The following is a 17,182-nucleotide window of genomic DNA, read 5'->3' on the forward strand; positions in this document are numbered from 1 at the left end:
CGCGCCTGCGCTGGTGGGCGGTGCAGCGGGGTGACGCGACCGCTGGCCAATAGAAAGAGCAGAGCTCGCCGAGGGAGGCGGGGCTACTCGGACTGACAGCCAGAGGAGCCAACGCGAGGAGAGAAGGCTTTCCCGCCCATTCTCTCCCCCCGCCCCCCTCCGCTTGTTTGTTTGCGCGAAGCGGGGGAGAGGGAGGGAGGGGGGCCGGAGGCGGCGGTGGCGGCCCTGAGGGGAGCCGGGGCGGGGGGGGGGAAGAAGGCGGCTGCCGCCTCTGTCGCCACCGCCAGGGGCAGGGCTGCCCAAGTCCCTTCTCTCAGGGGCCTTGCAGACCCCGATCTCTTCCCTTCTCCTCCTCCTTCTCTGCCGCCTTCTTCAAGAAGAGGCCGGATCTTCCCACCTTCCTGCTCGGGGTGAGGGAGCAGCAGCTGTGTGAGGCTCCCTCCAAGCCTGCACCACGCTGTGACCCCCCCGCAGCGACTTGGAAAGCTTCGAGGTGCGGCCTGAGTGAGGAGAAGCAACCTAGAAAGACGTTATGCGGGATGGGTGCGGATGCTCCGGCCCGGCCTCGCCGAGCAAGCCAGGGCATCGCCACCCCCGGGGTGCGCGGCGACACGTGCAGGGGTTCCCTTGCCTCGAGGTGGCATCTGACGCCTCGAATTATGGAACTGGCAGCACCAAAACGAGCTCACGAGCGGGAATTCATTCCAGGTGATGCCAAAAAAAAAAAAAAAAAAAGGCCTTGTGGCTTGGCAGGGTGCCGTCCTCAATTATTTTGTGTTTTTCACACAATATGAAAATAGAGGATGGTACTAGCCTGCACATTAGAAGTGTGAGAGACTGGAAGAAGGGGCAACAGGGATGAAATAGAATTTGATTAGGGCAAAACCTCATTGGGGAAAGGTTGTAAAATGGACTAGACTGGGTTGAGTTTGAGTCTGAAATGTTCCCCAAAGCTCAGTGGCCCCCAGAAATAGATTTTAACAAGTGCTACCAGCACAGAGTGATGTTGAGAGGCAGCTTCTCACCTCGAGGTTCAAACCCAAAAGTCGCTAATGTTGGCAGGGATCGAATACTGCGGAAAGTCAAAAACAAAAGATTTGTCCAAACTGTCACTGGCAATTTGGGTTTGATAAGGACTGACAGTGTTACAGATGAGCTGTTCATAGAAAATAACCTCCGATTCCTCATAATGAGCCGTTCCTCAGGATCTGATCATCAAACCAAATTCAGTTTAAGTGACGAGAGCATCAAAGCGGTCTTATTTATAAGAGAAACCTTGGATTTTTAGAGGGCAAGATTTGATAAATAAATGGAGCTGCTTTGGGAGCTTAACGAAGGCCCTCGCGTGGATGAGTCTCTGAAGCAGGATGCCCACAACCGAGCATTCGTTTCCCAAGGGAAAAAGAAAAGGAGAAAGCAACCATCAGTGAAAAACACCTTACTCTACCCCTAGTTCTCATGGGAGAGGAGACTTCGAAGCAGCTTTCTGGTGAGAGACGCTTCCAGGATGCTGCTGGGTGGCACTTGGGGGTCCGGAGAAGAGCTCGCCTTCCATGTCTTTCCAGGGATCTTTTATCCAGGCACGTTTTCAGGCTTAAACTGGGCACGTCTGGCACATTTTGGACATGAGTTGGGATCCACGTGTGAGACGACACGTGCAACAGCCTGAGCTCCACCGGGCTTTAGCAACGACGGTGTCCGAGCCCTCCCGAAAAAGCAGCTGACCTGCTGCTGGTGTTTCCCTGATGGCCGAGGCTGCCCTCCAGGTTTCCGCCCTTCGGGACTTTGCGCAGGGACACGCGGGACGGATGCCGCCAAGGGAGGAGAAGCTGGAGGAGGTAAGAGAGTGCCAGGCTGGTTGTGGGAGGAGGAGGAGGAGGAGGGCAGGTCCCGCGGCGACGTGGATGGAGCTGAGGCGCTGAGCCGCCATCGCCCTCCCTTGGCCACGGCACTGTGGGGACAAGCCCAGGTCAGCAGGGCTCCCGGCCACTCTTCGTGCCTCAGTTTCCCACCAACACCGGGCACGGTTTGGGGAGCACCCGCAGCCGCTAGGGGGGGCTCGGCGGTGCCAGGGTGGCCCCACCGCTGCCGAGGGGCTGGCAGCGCCGAGCCCCCCCCTCCTCGCAGTTGTTCCCGGTCCCCCCTACTGCTACCGGAGCTGCGGCCCCCGTTGTCTGCACCTGCCCCGGGTGTAGCAACTGCCGCAGGCGCCTGCTGTGCCCGGGGCCCCCACAGCTGTCCCCGAGGCTCAGCGTGGGGCTGGCTCCCCCCCCCCCGCCACGGCTGTCCCGGCTCTGGCTGGGGGACGGAGCAGCTGGCAGCGGGGGCTGCGTCCGCCGGCATCCGGGGGACGTGCGAGACGCGGTCCCTGGAGATACCGCCGGCTGCTCCTAGCGGAGCCCGAAGCACAAAGTCATCGAGGGCGAAGGGCTCTGGCGCCCGGGGGGGCTCGTGGAGATGGGAGTCTGGGCAGGTGGGGGGTGCCGGGCTGCCTGCAGCGCCTCGGGGAAGGCAGCTGCCGCGGGGCCGCGGCGCGCGGGGCCGAGCCGAGCCGGTGTGGGCACGCGCGCGCGCGCGAGCGAGAGGCAGCTCATGCGCACACGGCTGCCGCCCGTGTCCTCAGATGAGCCCGTGCCCGCAGGGAGCCGCAGAGCTAAATGCAGCGCAGGCTGCGGCGCCTGCGTCACGGCCCGCGGGCCCGCCGTGGGCCCGCGCCACCCGGGGCCTCCCTCCCTCCTTCCCGGCTGGGGCGCCGAGCCCCCGCCGTACGCGCCGCGCGTACGCTGGGCTCATCTACGGGCGCGCCAGCACGGAGCTCACGCGGGCACACGCGTGTGCACGCACGGGTGCGCAGCAGCAGCCACCCACGGAAGAACACGTGTGGCTACGCACGCGGGAGAACACGCGAACACGCTGCTGTTCCCTGCACATGCCCCGGCACTGGTCACACGCATGTGTGCCGTGCCAATCCTGTGCCAATCCCGTGCCCACGTGAATGTACGCGGGGGTACCGATTCCTTACGCACCCCCCCACGCACCCCCATGCACAGTGGGAGCTGGGGGGTCCCGAGGTGACAGGCGACAGCGCCCTGTGGCTCTGCACGGATGGCAGCGGGCGCTCCCGGGGCCAGCCCCCCCCGTCCATTAGCAACACGGTGGCACCGGTGACCCCCAGGGACCGTGACCCAACCCATAGGAGAGATTGGGGTGTCACGGAGCGCCCCAGCTCAGCTCTGCCCGCTTCCCAGGCCCCCCCCGCCCCCCGCAGCAGTCAAATGAGCGAGACCGGGGGCCGGGTGGGTTTTTCATTCACTTTTCCGCATACTTTTTATTTGTTACAAACATACAATTCTTTAAATATAGACTGTAAAACTCCATTTTGCAAAAATCTGCTACGGTAAGGAGTGCTCGCTAGCATGAGGAGTTCGTCACGTCGGGCGTCATCTTTGCTAGTGGTAAATCCAGGACCTGCCTTCGGCAACAGCCGGCCGCTCCCCGGCATCTCCCGAAGCCGCCCCGCCGGCCGCCAGAGGAAGGGAATGAGAATCGGCCCCGCTGCCGTGGGTCGCTCGCTCGCCGGGGAGAGGGGGGACGGGGCCCCTCCGGGCGCTGGCAGCCCCGCGCTGGGCCGCGTAAAGTGCATGGTTTGCTTTATTTTTTTTTTCTTTCATTAAAAAAATAAGAGGAATAAAACTTTCTTCTTTCGTCAAGGTACTTCGGGGTGAACGTTTTGGTCTCTCAGCAGATATTGCGGAAGCCAGTCGCAGCCCTGCGGCGCCCACGGACTCGGCGTCTCCCTCTGCCTCTAGCTTTCGGAAGAGGACGTGACTCTCCCGCCTGCTTGCCTCGCACCCAGCGCCGCCGTTTTCCTGCTTCGCGGTACGAGGACACGCGGGCGGGCGCCCAGCGGCCTCCTTTCTGCTCCGTGCCGCAACTCCGCGCTTACTCCTGCCCCGAGGGCTCGCCGCCAGCTCCCAGCTCTCGGAGCCGCCCGCACCGCGTCCGTCTTGCGCGCCTCGCCCACGCAGCCTCCTTGGCTACCGATCGCGAGAGTTAAGGCAACAAAGCAGCGCTTCCGGAGCACGGGTGCGTCCCCCTTTGCCGTCTCGCCGCCAGGCAGGACGGACCCGGCTCTCGCTCTCTCTCCGGCCCCATTTCGGTGGCCTCGCTCTGACGCAAGGGGAGCTTGTCTCCCCATCGCTGTTCCGAGGCCATAAAATCGCAGCGGGTTCTCGCCCGCCTTTAACACGTGCTTTTAAGGCCTCGAAGCTGCGATCTCGTCATCGACGCCACGCCAAGCAGCTAGGCACCGCCGACGCAAGCCCAAACCTCGCGTCCCTGGGCGCGCGAGCCCGGGATTTCCTCCCCCTGCGCACAAGGAGAGCTCGGCAGCGGGAGCAGACACAAACCACGGGACTAACGAAGCAAAGAGAAGCCATCCTAGGGGCTCCGGGATTTCACGTGCTACAAGCCCAATGGTCGCCACCACCACGTCTAGAAGCCAACACACGTGTCACCCTCTTCACTAGTAGCTTCCTTTCCCGGCTCAGCTCAAAGCGCGCTAGATCCAAGATTTCCCGGGGCTTTCGCTCCCTCCCGTTTAAGCAGCCGCCAAACATGGCCCCTTGGGGCCGGATGCTTTCCGACGTGCACCTTTCCGAGCACCGTTCTCACCACCACCAGCAGATCCGAAGCAGAACGGGACGTCGCGGGGGCTTTCTACGTACAACTAAGAGGACCTGGAATCGGGCAGGTCCGGCATGCGCTGTGAAGGAAAGCAGGGAAGGGCAGGGGAACTTACACGGACGCACAAAACGCTAGCTCTCTGCTTGGCGCGCACACACCGCACCGCCTGACGGTGGCTTGACGTTCCCCCTACCGAGTTATCCGAGCATCCGGCTCCGGGAGGAAGAGGAGGAAGACCGCCCGCGCGCCAGTTTTCACCAGCAGAGCCTCAACCTACAAAGAATGTTTCTCCGAGCGTCCTTCACCAAGACACCGAGCCTGGTTTTTTGTTCCCCCGCGAGACCTCTTGTAGCCACGGTGCGCGCAAAGCCGCGCCGCTCCGGTTTGAAACCTCCGCGTCCCCCTTCCCGCCAAGGGCTCCCTCGAACCGGCCGCGGAAACGGGCTGCTTTTCCGAAGGGAAACCGCTTGACAGCGTCCCCCAGCTCCGTGGCGGGAGTCGAGGCGGCGCTCCTTCGGCGAATATCTGCTGAGAGATCGCTTGTGCATCAGCTAAAGTACCGTCATCACTCGCTCACGGTTCTTTTTCTTTTTTTTTCCTTTTTTTTGTTTTTTTTTTAAAAGAGAAGCTGGCACGTGGATCGCGTGCCGGCGATTTTTTTTTTTTGTGTTTTCTTTTCCCCCCCCCCGCCAACAAGAGAAACCGCCACTCTCTCAAGAGCAAAGTCGCTTGCAAATTTAGTCACTTCGGAATCGCTTAGGGCGCAGGCGCTGCCCCGCACCCTCGCTTAGGGAAAGGTCCCGTCTGAGCAAGTCATCCTCCGCGATCACCACAGCCAAAGTGTGCAGTCAGCGATGGACCACTCAATATGAGGGGATTATTGTAACCAACCTCTTGCGCCTGTTACCCTGAACGACTGAAAACGAGACAGGATAATCGGTCCTTTTTTTTTTTTTCTTCTTCTTCTTTGGGGAAAGGGGAGCGGGGAAGTTGAAGCAATTTTGACTCCGACTTTCAAGGAGCTGCGGGTCATGGCAGAACGAAACCCGCTGCACAACCGCGGCAGCTCCCGCGGGGGTCTCGCCGCAGTTCTGGGAGCGGACGGCCACCTCCGGGCTCCGACAAGGGGCCCATCTCTGGGCTTTTTGGCCCAGATGTCTCAGGTATTTACATTAGGTTTTTGGGGCGCTATACAAGATTTACATTTCCTTTTGTACAGCAGATGCTTGGATAGAGTTACACTCTCCAACTGTCCTTTCTGGGGCAACAGAAATCTGGAAGCTCCAAGAATTTGGGATTTCCCCCCCTTCTGAAAAGAGTTTTGCCCATTTTCTACAGAATCCAAACCAAAAAACCAATTATATATATACACACACACACATATATATGTGTATATACATATACATATATATATATATATATATATGAAGGAACAACAAAACCATCCAACCTGCCGCTCGCGACCACCTCGCTGCCTTCTCCACCCAAAGCCACGTCAAGGACAGGACCGGCTCTTCTCCACCGTGGCTCAGCCCCATCGCAACGCACCGAAGCGAGCCGTCCTCGCCAGCCCACGTGCCTATCCGGACCGGCAGGTTACGCGTTCCCAGCCTGCCGAAGGGAGACGTTTTCGGGAATGAGGCTGCTCCGACTGCGTGAGCGGCCCGGTCCATCCAGACGAGCCAGATCCAGGCAGGAACGCGGCGTGGGCAGCACGGCTTCGGGAGCCAGGGCGGCTCGTGCAGCTGGGGGTGGGGAGGAAGGGATTTGTGTAATAAAAATCATCCCACTTTAAGCACAAGCCAATAAATATTTTGCACGATCCTCCCTGCACCTTTAAACGGTGTTAGAAGCGTACAGGAGGGGGGTAAAAAACCTCCCATCTCCTGGTGGAAACGGCAGCGAGGCGATATCCCTTCTCCCTTCCTCCTCGCCCCGATTCCCCCATCGCCTCCCGTCTCCGGAACGGAGGCGTCTCCTCCGGCAGCGAACCCAAACGTCAAACCGGCCCCCGCTGCGATCGAACCCATCGTCCAGAGCAGGAAAGCGGGTCAAAGACCCGCTGCAGAATAAACCGAGAAAAAAAAAAAGAAGAAAACAACATCTCCCCCCTTTCAAAAACCACCTCAGTCCTCACTTGCGCCCGTGGCTTGTCCACCCACCTTTCAGAATCGCTCTTATTGCTCTCGCTGGCCGCCGGCAGGTTAAAAAGCTCTTTTTTTTTTTTTTTTTTTTTTTTTTTTTTTTTTTTGCTGCGAGATTTTTCTTCCCCGATGCGCTCTGTTCTTATCACCTGTTTGCTGGAAGGTCAAATGGAGCTGCGGAAGGTTTCTGTACATAGATACATCACTTGTCTGGCCTGACGCCTACAGAAGAAAGGTTTCTGTTTGCCAAAGCGAACGCCATGTGCGGCAGTGGGAGAGATATATATGTATTTTTTTTTTTTTTGGCGTGTGTGATATTTGCCTCTTTCCTCTTCCACGGATTTCCTAGGCAGCTAACGACAGCTTAGCCACTGGCTGAGGCCCGCGAAGACCCCGTTGCTACCACAGAGTAGAAAGGTAAGGCTAGTTACTGCAATTCAGCCCAAAAAAAAAAGAAAAAAAAAAAGAAAAAAGAATATATATATATATATACGTATATATATATAATCCTCTTCAAAAGGAGAGGTACCGCCTGCGTCTTTGCAAGAACCAAATCGGCTCGCAGCAGCTGAGCAACAGAAAGTCAGTCACCACTGAAGCAAGGAAACGAGATGCTGGTCCGCGCGCGACGTTGCTCGCAAGGAACGGAGTTCCAGCCTCGTCCGCCGGCGGCCTCAAATCCTCCTCGCCGCCTCCGAGCTCTAATCCGCGGGACGGAGCTGTCTTACGGCGCTAAAGGGCGACTTCCGTCCGCCGAAACCGGGTGGCAATTCGTTCTCCGCGGCAAAGAACTGAACGCGGGTGAACAAAATACATAGGTAAATACAGCAGGACATTACTGGAAACAGCTGCCTTACAGTACAAAATACAGTACAAGTGTATGGATGTAGTTCAAACATCAAGAAATACTATTGCTCCCGTATGATTTAGGAAACCGAGTTCTTTGCGACGGAGAAGAATAAAAACAGGAAAAACGAAAAAAAAGAAGTTCTTTTAAAAATCCTTTAAAAAGACCTACGGACAATGGGAGGACAGGATTCGTTTTTCGAGAAGGGCAGCGATACACATTCGCGGCTGACAGACGGACACACACGGGTAACGTTCCCGGTAACGTTGCTGGATTTTGGGTACGGGATGGAGCTAATCCCCCTCCCAGAGAGCGCCACAACCGCGTGAGAAGAGTCGCTTTCGTCTGCTCCTCGTTTTCCAATAAATACGAACCGAACAGATAGCGTAGAGAGAGGAATACCAAAAGAAGGGTATGCGATAATAAATTAACAAGGCAGCTCAAATCAAAGGGCAGGCATGCACAGTTTCCAAAAAGAAAAAAGAGAAAACCAAAAATAGTCCTAGAGACTCTAGAAGATGTCACACAAGTAATACCTGAAACTTTGGAATGAACAGCGGGCTCCCCATTCAGTTCAAAGTTACTAGTATACGATAAACGTGGCTAAAAAAAAATATACCTTTCTGCAGGGGTAGGACTGACCCAATTAGCTAAAAAAAAAGACCATTTGAGAGTGAAAATCCATTTAATAATAGAAGAGGTGATCGCTGAAAAGACCCCAACTTTATTCTGGAACAGCTGGACGAATTGGCAGTAGCCAGTCTCTGGTGAACCTTGGAGGTGGTTTTAAAAACAGAGAAATGAAAAATTAAAATACCCGCTGCCAGGGTATCGTTATAGTCACAGAGCTCATCGTTTTCGCGTCGGCGCCTTCACCGCGATGGGCCCGAAGCTCCCACAGGTTGTGTGTCGCGCTAACAAGCCAGCCCTTGCCAACTCCGCTGTTAACACGATGTGAGGTACTTGAGGAAACGGATCAGAGTTCGTTTTGCTAAAAATTCTCGTCAAAGACGGACCGATGGATTTCTGCACCTGAGGTTCTTGGTGGTTTTGAGTCAAGACCGACGCGTCCACGCGGATTTCCCCCACCGAAGCCTCCAGTTTTGCTCGCGTCTCGCTCGGTGCCGGTCGTTCCTTTGCCCAGACTAAAGACTTGCAGCCGCGTTTCTTTTCTTTTCCTTTTTTTTTTTTTTTTTTTTGCTCTTTCCCAACCGAGCGACAGCTTTAAGAAATAGCTAGTTTGAGCGACCCAGCGACCGGGGGCTGGATTGCGGTCGCCCACCGGAGCCAGGGGGAAAACTGGCTCGCCTTCCTTCCAACTACTAAAGCCAGTGCTCTTTCGAGACCACCTTATTTGGAGAGAAGGGGGAAGATCTTTAGTGAGCAGCAGCCAATCCATCGAGCTTTCCTTGTGCTTTATGCCTGCTTTTTCTTGAACCTACCTCTCTTTGCAACCCCCATGTTAAAAGGAAAAGGGAGGAAAAAAAAAAAATCAAAACAAGAAAAGTGTTCTTTAAATCTTCAGAAACCTGCCAGCTTTTAACTAGTTCAGTTATGGGTTCCAGTTCAGACGCCTGGAGTTTAGCAGTTTGCATCCCAGAAAACAAACATTTCTGCAAAGGAAAAAAAGAAGAGACAATGGACGTTGGTCCAGATACGGCCCCCCCCCCCCCCCGAAATCACGCTTCTGAAAGCTCCCGGTCTCAATCTCTTTTTCTCCCTCTCTCTCTCTCTCCCCCCTCCCCACCCCGCACCGGCCCTGTTTTTAAATGCCCGTCTTCTGCCCGGCTAAGTCCATGATCGATGATCTCTACATGTCACGGCTCTTTCCCCGTCACGACCTGCACCCGCGGAGCTGGGAAGCCGCGGCGGCCTCGCTCCCTTCTCGTCGAGCTCGGCGCGCTCGTGGACGCCGGGATGCTGGTTTTCGATGGTGCTGGGGGCACGATGTCGACACGGACAGAGGGGTTTCGGGGGTGGGAGAGGAGAGAGGATCCGGGAGGCCCCCCCCCTCCCCGCCCCCCTCCCCCCCTCCAAAAAACCAAAGAGTCCTTGGGCTGAAGCAGGCGTAGGGGAAGATCCAAGGCGGCTGGGTGCCCCGGCGCCGGGGGACGATGGTATGCGGCCCGGGTTCCCCTCGGGACAGCGGTGGCTTGTCCCGGTGGGTGACGGGGCTGCCCCGCGGCGGTGCAGGTCGGCATGTGTGTGTGTGTGTGTGTGTGTGTGTGTGTATGTGTGCGTGGAGGAGGGAGGGACGTGGTCGGTGTCTGCGGTCGGGCCGGTTTCTCTCTCTCTCCGATGGCGGAGCGGGGGGGGGGGAAGGGGAGGCGCTCGGGGCCCCCTTCACCGCGTCGCCAGCCCCAGCGGCGAGGAGGGGAAGGGGGGCCCGGGCTGGGGCAGGGGGGGCGGGTGGGGGGGGGGGGAAGGGAGGGCGTCGGGGGCACGGGGAAGGGGAGGGGGGGGGGGGCTCAGTCGTCGTCCACGTCGTCGCCGTCGGAGTCGTCGCCGGCCCCGCTGCCGCTGCCCGGCCCCGGCGGCCCGGCGCGGCGGTCGTAGAGCTTGTCCCGCTGGCGCTCCTGGATGTCGCGCATCTCCTCGGCGTAGCGGCAGAAGGCGCCGCCGAACTTGGCCCAGGCCTTGTAGGGCACGGTGATGGCGTTGCGGTAGGATGGCTTCACCTCGCTCACCCGCAGGAAGACGCCGTACTTGTTGCAGCCCACGTCGAAGAAGAAGCGCTTGGAGTCCACGGTGATGGAGGTGCCCTCAGGCAGCTCGCCGTAGAGCCCCCCGCCGCCCGGCCCGCCGCCCCCGGGGCCGCCCAGCTCGTCCTCCTCGCCGCCGTAGTCGTCGATGAGCTTGGCCAGGGCGTCGCGGAACTCGATCAGGCCCTGGGCGGGCAGGGCGATGGTCTGGCCGCTCTGCAGACCCGGCGGGCCGCCGGGAAAGCCGCCGGGGCCGCCGGGGCCGCGGTTGACGGTCTGGCGGATGCGGAGGAAGCGCCCGCGCTGGTTCTCCTTCAGGTCCAGGTAGTACTTGCGGTTCTCCCGCACCAGGAACTCGCTCTTGAGGGCCCGCCGGGGCCCAGGGCCAGCGCCGTCCTCGCCGGCGGGGCCCGCGGCCTGCGCCAGCTGCTCGGGGCTGGAGGGCCCCAGCTGCGCGTAGTGCTCGATGAAGTCGCCCAGGTAGTCGCGGAACTCGGCGGCCACGGCCATGGAGAGCGTGAGGCGGCTCTTGGAGCCGCCGGCGCCCACCTCGGCGATCTTGAGGAAGCGGCCCTTGGCGTTCTGCTTGACGTCCAGGTAGAACCGCTTGTTCTGGATGTCGAGCCGCTTCGAGGCCAGCTCCTGCGTCTCCTGCTCCGGGCCGCCGCCGGCCCCCGGACCGCCGCCGCCGCGGGGCCCCGCGAACCCGCCGCCGCCGCCGCCGCTGCCGCTGCCGCTGCCGCCGCGCTCGCTGCCGCTGTCCCCGTCCGCCATCTTGCCCGCCCGCCCGCCCCGCGCCTTCCGCGCGCGCGCCCGCCCGGCTTCCGGCGCGCGCCCCCGCGCCGCCCCCCCCTCCCCCCCGCCGCCGGCTCCCCCCGCGCGCGCGCGCCCGCCCGCCGGCTCCCCCCGCCCTCCCCGCCCCTCTGCGACAGGGGTGACGTCACCGCCGCACTCCACCGCCCCCGGCGCGCGCTCGCGCGCGTGTCCCCCCCCTCCCGTCACGTGAGCGGCCAGGCCCCGCCCGCGGCGTCCCCGCGCGCCCTCTGCCGCGCGGCGAAACCCCGCCCCGCCCCGGCGAGGCTCCGCCTCCTTCGACGAAGCCCCTCCCCCTGCACCCCCCGTCCTCGGCAGTCCCCGCCCCCGGGCACCCCCCCCACCCTGTGCACCCCAGTTCCTCCGGGCACCCCCAAAATCTCCCATTCCCCGGGCACCCCCAATTCTCCCGGGCACCCCCAAACTCCCCCAGTTCCCCCGGACACCCCCAAATTCCTCCCCCCTCCCACCCCCGGGGTGCGCGGTCCCTTTAAGAGCGGAGCCATGACATCACCCCTTCCCCGCCTCCCTCCCCGGCCGCGCGGCGCAGCCAGGCTTGATGCGGAAGGCCCGCCCCCGCGGCGCGCCCATTGGGCGGCTGTCAGGCGGCGGCCCCGCCCGCCGCGCTGCTTCCCGCTCGGGCGCTCCCGCTGTCAATCGCGCGGCGAGCGGGCTCCCATTGGCTGGGCGCGGCGGGCGGGGTAGGCTGCGCGCGGGGCCGCGGGGGGCGGGGGAGGAAGGGAGGGGAGGGGAGGGGAGGGGAGCGTCGCCCGGAGCCGCGTCCAGCGCCGAGCCCCGCACAGCGAGCGGGCGGCGGGCCCGCCGGCATGGAAGCCTACGACGTCATCGCCAACCAGCCTGTCGTCATCGACAACGTGAGCCCGCGCCGGCTGGAGCGGGAGGGGGGCGCGGGTGGGGGGGGGGCGGGAGGGCTCCGGGGTCTGGAGCGGGGGGCGGGGCCTGGAGCGGGGGGGCAGAGCGGGGAGGGGGCTGTCTAGAGCTGCCCCCCCCCCAATCCAGGCATCTCTTCGGGGGGGGTTGTCCCTTGTTGGGGGGGAGGGGCTGAGTTCTAGATCAGCCGGGGGGGGGGGCTGAGGTCTAGAACTGGGGGGGACCCCAGGGAGCTGGACCTCAGCGTCTAGAGCTTGGGGGGGGGGTTATGGTCTGGGTGAGGAGGGGGGACCCTGTGGTCTAGAGCAGGGGGCGGACACATGTGGTCTGGCAAGGTGGGGACCCACCGTGTTCTAGGTCACGTTCTAGATCAGGAGGGACTCCTGCACTCCAGACACCATGGTTGAGCCCTGCTCTGGAGTTGGGCTGGGGGGGGGGGAAGGGGTCTAGCACAGCCGGGAGAGGAGAGCTGGGTGGGTGGCGGAAGACACCCTGCTCTAGAACTGGGGTTCTAGGCTCCTTGCCCCGTCCCCGCAGGGCTCGGGGGTGGTGAAGGCTGGCTTCGCCGGCGACCAGATCCCCAAGTACTGCTTCCCCAACTAGTGAGTATCGGGGGGGGAGGGGGGCACCCCCTTCCCCTGGGGGGGGCGGCGGGTGGGGGCCACCCTCGCACCCCCTCTCACCCCCCCCCTCGCCTCCCGCCAGCGTGGGCCGCCCGAAGCATGTCCGCGTCATGGCCGGGGCGCTGGAGGGCGACCTCTTCATCGGGCCCAAAGCTGAGGTACCGCGGCGTGGGGTGGGCTGGGGGGAGCACCCAAGGATGGGGGTGCTGGGTGGGGAAGGGGGGGGGGGTGAATTCGGGTCCCCCGCCGAGCGCCGCCTCCGCCCCGCCAGGAGCACCGGGGCCTCCTGGCCATCCGCTACCCCATGGAGCACGGCGTGGTGCGCGACTGGAACGACATGGAGCGCATCTGGCAGTACGTCTACTCCAAGGACCAGCTCCAGACCTTCTCCGAGGAGGTAGCGACCCCGGCGGGCGCGCAGGGTTGGAGTGCGGGGGGGGGGGTGGGCCACGTCCCCACTGCACCCTCACCCCCACCCTCTGCTCACCCAGCACCCGGTGCTGCTCACCGAGGCGCCCCTCAACCCCAGCAAGAACCGGGAGAAGGTGGCCGAGGTCTTCTTCGAGACCTTCAAACGTGCCGGCGCTCTTCATCTCCATGCAAGCCGTGCTCAGCCTGTGAGTGTGGGGCTGGAAGGGGGGGGGACGAAGGTGGCCAAGAGGCCACCGCCGACGGCTCCGTTCCCCCACCACCGCGCAGGTACGCCACGGGCCGCACCACGGGGGTGGTGCTGGACGCGGGCGACGGGGTGACGCACGCCGTGCCCATCTACGAGGGCTTCGCCATGCCTCACTCCATCATGCGGGTGGACGTGGCCGGGCGGGACGTCTCGCGCTACCTTCCGGCTACTGCTGCGTAAGGAAGGCTCCGATTTCCACACCTCGGCCGAATTCGAGGTGGTCAGGACCATCAAGGAGGTGAGCTGGGGCCGGGGGGGGGGTCAGGGGGGTGTTGGGGGGCCTCCGTTGACCCCCCCGTTTCTCTCCGCAGCGAGCCTGCTACCTCTCCATCAACCCCCAGAAGGACGAGGCGTTGGAGACGGAGAAGGTGCAGTACACCCTGCCCGACGGCAGCACGCTGGACGTGAGTAGCTGGGAAGGGGGGGGAGCCGGACGCGAGCATCCCCCCCCAACGGGGAACAGCTCCATCAGCCGGTGTCACCCGTGCGCAGGTGGGGCCGGCTCGCTTCCGAGCTCCGGAACTGCTTTTCCAACCGGATCTCATCGGCGACGAGAGCGAGGGCATCCACGAGGTGCTGGCTTTCGCCATCCAGAAGTCCGACCTGGACCTGCGCCGCACGCTCTTCGCCAACATCGTCCTCTCCGGCGGCTCCACCCTCTTCAAAGGTGCCTGTCACCCCCCATCCCCGTGTGGGGGTCCCCGCTGCCACCGCTAACGTCCCCCCCCCTACGTTTCTCCCTCCCCCCCCAGGTTTTGGGGACCGGCTGCTCAGCGAGGTGAAGAAATTGGCCCCCAAAGACATCAAAATCAAGGTGAGGGGGGGGCCGGGACGCAACGCGCCGCGTCACCCGGCCGGCGCCCCGCTGACGCCGGCCTCTCTTGCAGATCTCGGCGCCGCAGGAGCGGTTGTACTCCACGTGGATCGGGTAAGCGCCCCCCCCCTCCTTGCCCCCCGTGACCCCCCCCCACGACCCCCCCCCCTGGCTCACCCTCCCTCTGACCCCCCCCCCCACCGCAGCGGCTCCATCCTGGCCTCGCTGGACACCTTCAAGAAGATGTGGGTGTCCAAGAAGGAGTACGAGGAGGACGGGGCGCGGGCCATCCACCGGAAGACGTTTTAGCAAGGGCCGGGGGCTCACGTCCCCCCCCCCCCCCGTCCCCCCCCCCCACCGCCATGTACAATAATTTAACACAGTTGCCTGTATTTTTTTTTCCTTTTTCTTCTTTTTGTAAATTCACTAGAGTAATAATTATAAATTAACCGCCGGGCTCCGCTGCGGTGTCGTCCGCCTTGAGCCTCTCCTGTGGGGGCGGCGCGGATGGGAGCAAGGGTGGGGGGCGGGTTTCCACACAACGACTCTTTATTTAAGGAAAGGGTTTTTTTGAAGGGGGGGGGTTCGGGGGGAAGGGGGGGGGAAAGGGCGCCGTGGCGGCGGCTCCGCTGGGCCCCCGGCGCCCTCAGTGCGGCAGCTCATGGGGAAATCAGCTTGTAGTGGGCGCCGCAGGAGGGGCACCGCTGCGCCTCGCCCTTGTGCAGCCAGAACCAGACGACGCAGCTGTTGTCCTCTTTCGCCTGACACGTGGGGGGGGGGGGGGGGGGGGGAAGGCGGTCAGGGAGGGGGGGGCCCGGTAGGACCCCCCCCCCCGCGGCAAAGGGAGGAGAGGGAGGGGTGGGAGGGCACTTACAGACGCAGCCCCACGATGCGCTTGTTGCTGATGGAGGGCACCAGGTTGGGGTCCTCCTTGGTCCCCGCGTAGCGTTTGGGGCGGAACATGCTGTAGGGGTCCTGCCGGGGGGGGGGGGAGGGGGCCGGGGGGGGTCAGTGGGTGGGCAGCATCCCTAGCCCCCCCCCTCCCAGCTGCCTGCCCCCCTACCCCACCAGGACTCGACCCCCCCCCAAAAATTTCTGAGCCTTCCCCATCCTCAAGCTCCCCCCCCCCAAATTTCTGAGCTGCCCCAAAAACCCCCCTGTCCTTGAGGTCCACCCCCTCCAAGGACTTGCCCCCCACCCAACTATCTCCCCCCCCCAATCCACATGGAAAAACCTCATCCCTGAGCTTCTCCAGGACTCAACCCTCCCCCTCCCCAAATTTCTGAGCTCCCCCAAGTCTCTCGCCCCCAAGGACACCCCATCCCTGAGCTCCCCTAGAGGCCGACCGCCCCCCCCCCCGCAAATCTCCAGCTCCCCCAGCCCTGAGCTCACCCCCACCCCCCAGGATTCAACCCCCAAATTCCTGCGCTCCCCCCCCGGGCCAGTCAACCCCCCCCAAATCTCCAAGCCCCCCCCCATCCCCAAGGACACCCCATCCTTGAGCCCCCCCCCCCTCGGGACTTGACCCCCCCCAAATCTCTGAGCTCCCCCCCACGACCTGAGCTTCTCCCGGGGACTCAAACAACCCCCTCCGCCAAATTCCTGAGCTCCCCCAAAACCCCAGTCCCCGAGGACACCCCATCCCTGACCCCCCCCCGGGGACTCCCCCCCCCCCCCCAAATCCCCGCGGCCCCCCCCGGTGCCGCACTCACCAGGCCCTTGTTCATGGCCTGCAGCACCTTCCGCTCCAGCCCCGTCGCCTGCTCCTCGTCGCTGGCCAGGCCGCCTGCGGGCAACGGCGCGGCCCGTCAGACCGACGGCTGCCACCCCCCCCCCCTCCGCCCCCATCCCGGCGCTCCGCTCCCCCCCCCAGCCCCCCCGGGACTCACCGGGCACGGCGAGGTGGCGGGCGGGCACGGCGCGGGCGGGCAGGGCGGGCGGCAGCCCGCAGGCCGCGCACACCGCAGTAACCTTGACGCCATGACGAGCAGCGGCGGCGGGCACTCGGCGCTTCCGGCGGCGGAAGCGGAAGCGAGCGGCGCTTTCCGGCGCGGGCGGAGCGCCGCGCGGCCCGGCCCGGCCCCATCCGCGCGGGCCCCCGCCCCTGAGACGCCCCCCTGCAAAACGGAGCCCCGCCCCTAGTAACCCAAACCCCGCCCCTGGCAACGGCAAACCACGCCCCCACCTCCGGGTGGGCGGGGCGGTGGGGCAGTGGGACTCCGCCCCCCACCTCCGGGGCCACCCTGCAGTCCCCCTCCTCCCCCTTCATCCCCCATCCATCCCCCCTTCACCCCCCATCCATCCCCCCCTTCATCCTCCATCCACCCCCCCTTCATTCCCCCATCCATTCCCCCCTTCACCCCCCCGTCCATCCCCCCTTCATCCTCCATCCATCCCCCCTTCATCCCCCCATCCATCCCCCCTTCATTCCCCATCCATCCCCCCTTCATTCCCCCCATCCATTCCCCCATCCATCCTCCATCCATCCTGTCTTCATCCTCCATCCATCCCCCATCCATCCTCTCTTCATTCCCCCATCCATCCCCCCCTTCATCCCCCATCCATCCCCCCTTCATCCTCCATCCATCCCCCCCTTCATCCTCCATCCACCCCCCTTCATCCCCATCCACCCCCCTTCATCCTCCATCTATCCCCCTTTCATCCCCCATCCACCCCATCCATCCTCTTCTTCATTCCCCCATCCATCCCCCCTTCACCCCATCCATCCCTCCATCCATCCTCTCTTCATCCTCCATCCACCCTCCATTCCAGCCCTGCCTCATCCCCCACCCATCTGTCCTTCATCCCTCCATCCATTTCTCCTTCATCCCCACCCATCCCCCTTCATCCTCCATCCATACTCCCATCCATTCCCCCTCAATCCCCCCTCCACCCCCCTCCATCCTGCCTTCATTCCCCACACCATCCCTCCTTCATTCCCTCCATCCATCCCCCTTCATCCTCCATTCCCCAACCCCTCCTA

General features: G+C 62.9%; 3 protein-coding genes and 1 long non-coding RNA gene across 4 annotated transcripts; 1 reads left to right on the forward strand and 3 right to left on the reverse strand.

Annotated features, from left to right (window-relative positions):
- Positions 1-3,297: 3,297 nt before the first annotated feature.
- Positions 3,298-9,699, reverse strand: LOC136994459 (uncharacterized). Its single transcript, XR_010886525.1, has 2 exons — positions 8,214-9,699; positions 3,298-7,621 (listed from the first exon to the last, which is right to left on the reverse strand). It is a non-coding gene; the product is annotated as an uncharacterized lncRNA (long non-coding RNA).
- A 430-nt stretch (positions 9,700-10,129) lies between these two features.
- On the reverse strand, positions 10,130-11,153 carry PURB (purine rich element binding protein B). Its single transcript, XM_067312349.1, has one exon. It carries the CDS (start codon positions 11,151-11,153, stop codon positions 10,146-10,148), a length of 1,008 nt encoding a protein of 335 aa, XP_067168450.1. The 3' UTR covers positions 10,130-10,145.
- Positions 11,154-11,951: 798 nt separating this feature from the next.
- On the forward strand, positions 11,952-14,545 carry LOC136994452 (beta-centractin-like). Its single transcript, XM_067312283.1, is given in 13 exon segments — positions 11,952-12,067; positions 12,621-12,685; positions 12,789-12,864; positions 12,978-13,103; positions 13,198-13,278; positions 13,280-13,323; positions 13,406-13,547; positions 13,549-13,623; positions 13,697-13,789; positions 13,878-14,052; positions 14,138-14,199; positions 14,273-14,313; positions 14,406-14,545. Coding segments are annotated over 13 exon segments (1,131 nt in total). The 5' UTR covers positions 11,952-12,019; the 3' UTR covers positions 14,509-14,545.
- A 524-nt stretch (positions 14,546-15,069) lies between these two features.
- Positions 15,070-16,181, reverse strand: LOC136994437 (cytochrome c oxidase subunit 5B, mitochondrial-like). The gene is given in 4 exon segments (XM_067312251.1): positions 15,070-15,174; positions 15,912-15,985; positions 16,089-16,157; positions 16,160-16,181. Coding segments are annotated over 4 exon segments (270 nt in total).
- Positions 16,182-17,182: the final 1,001 nt, after the last annotated feature.

The sequence above is a fragment of the Apteryx mantelli genome, chromosome 29, assembly GCF_036417845.1.
Source record: "Apteryx mantelli isolate bAptMan1 chromosome 29, bAptMan1.hap1, whole genome shotgun sequence".
Lineage (NCBI taxonomy): Eukaryota > Metazoa > Chordata > Aves > Apterygiformes > Apterygidae > Apteryx > Apteryx mantelli.

Excerpts from the sequence above, each read along its gene's own strand:
- PURB (XM_067312349.1), bottom strand. The coding sequence starts at position 11,153 with ATGGCGGACGGGGACAGCGGCAGCGAGCGCGGCGGCAGCGGCAGCGGC.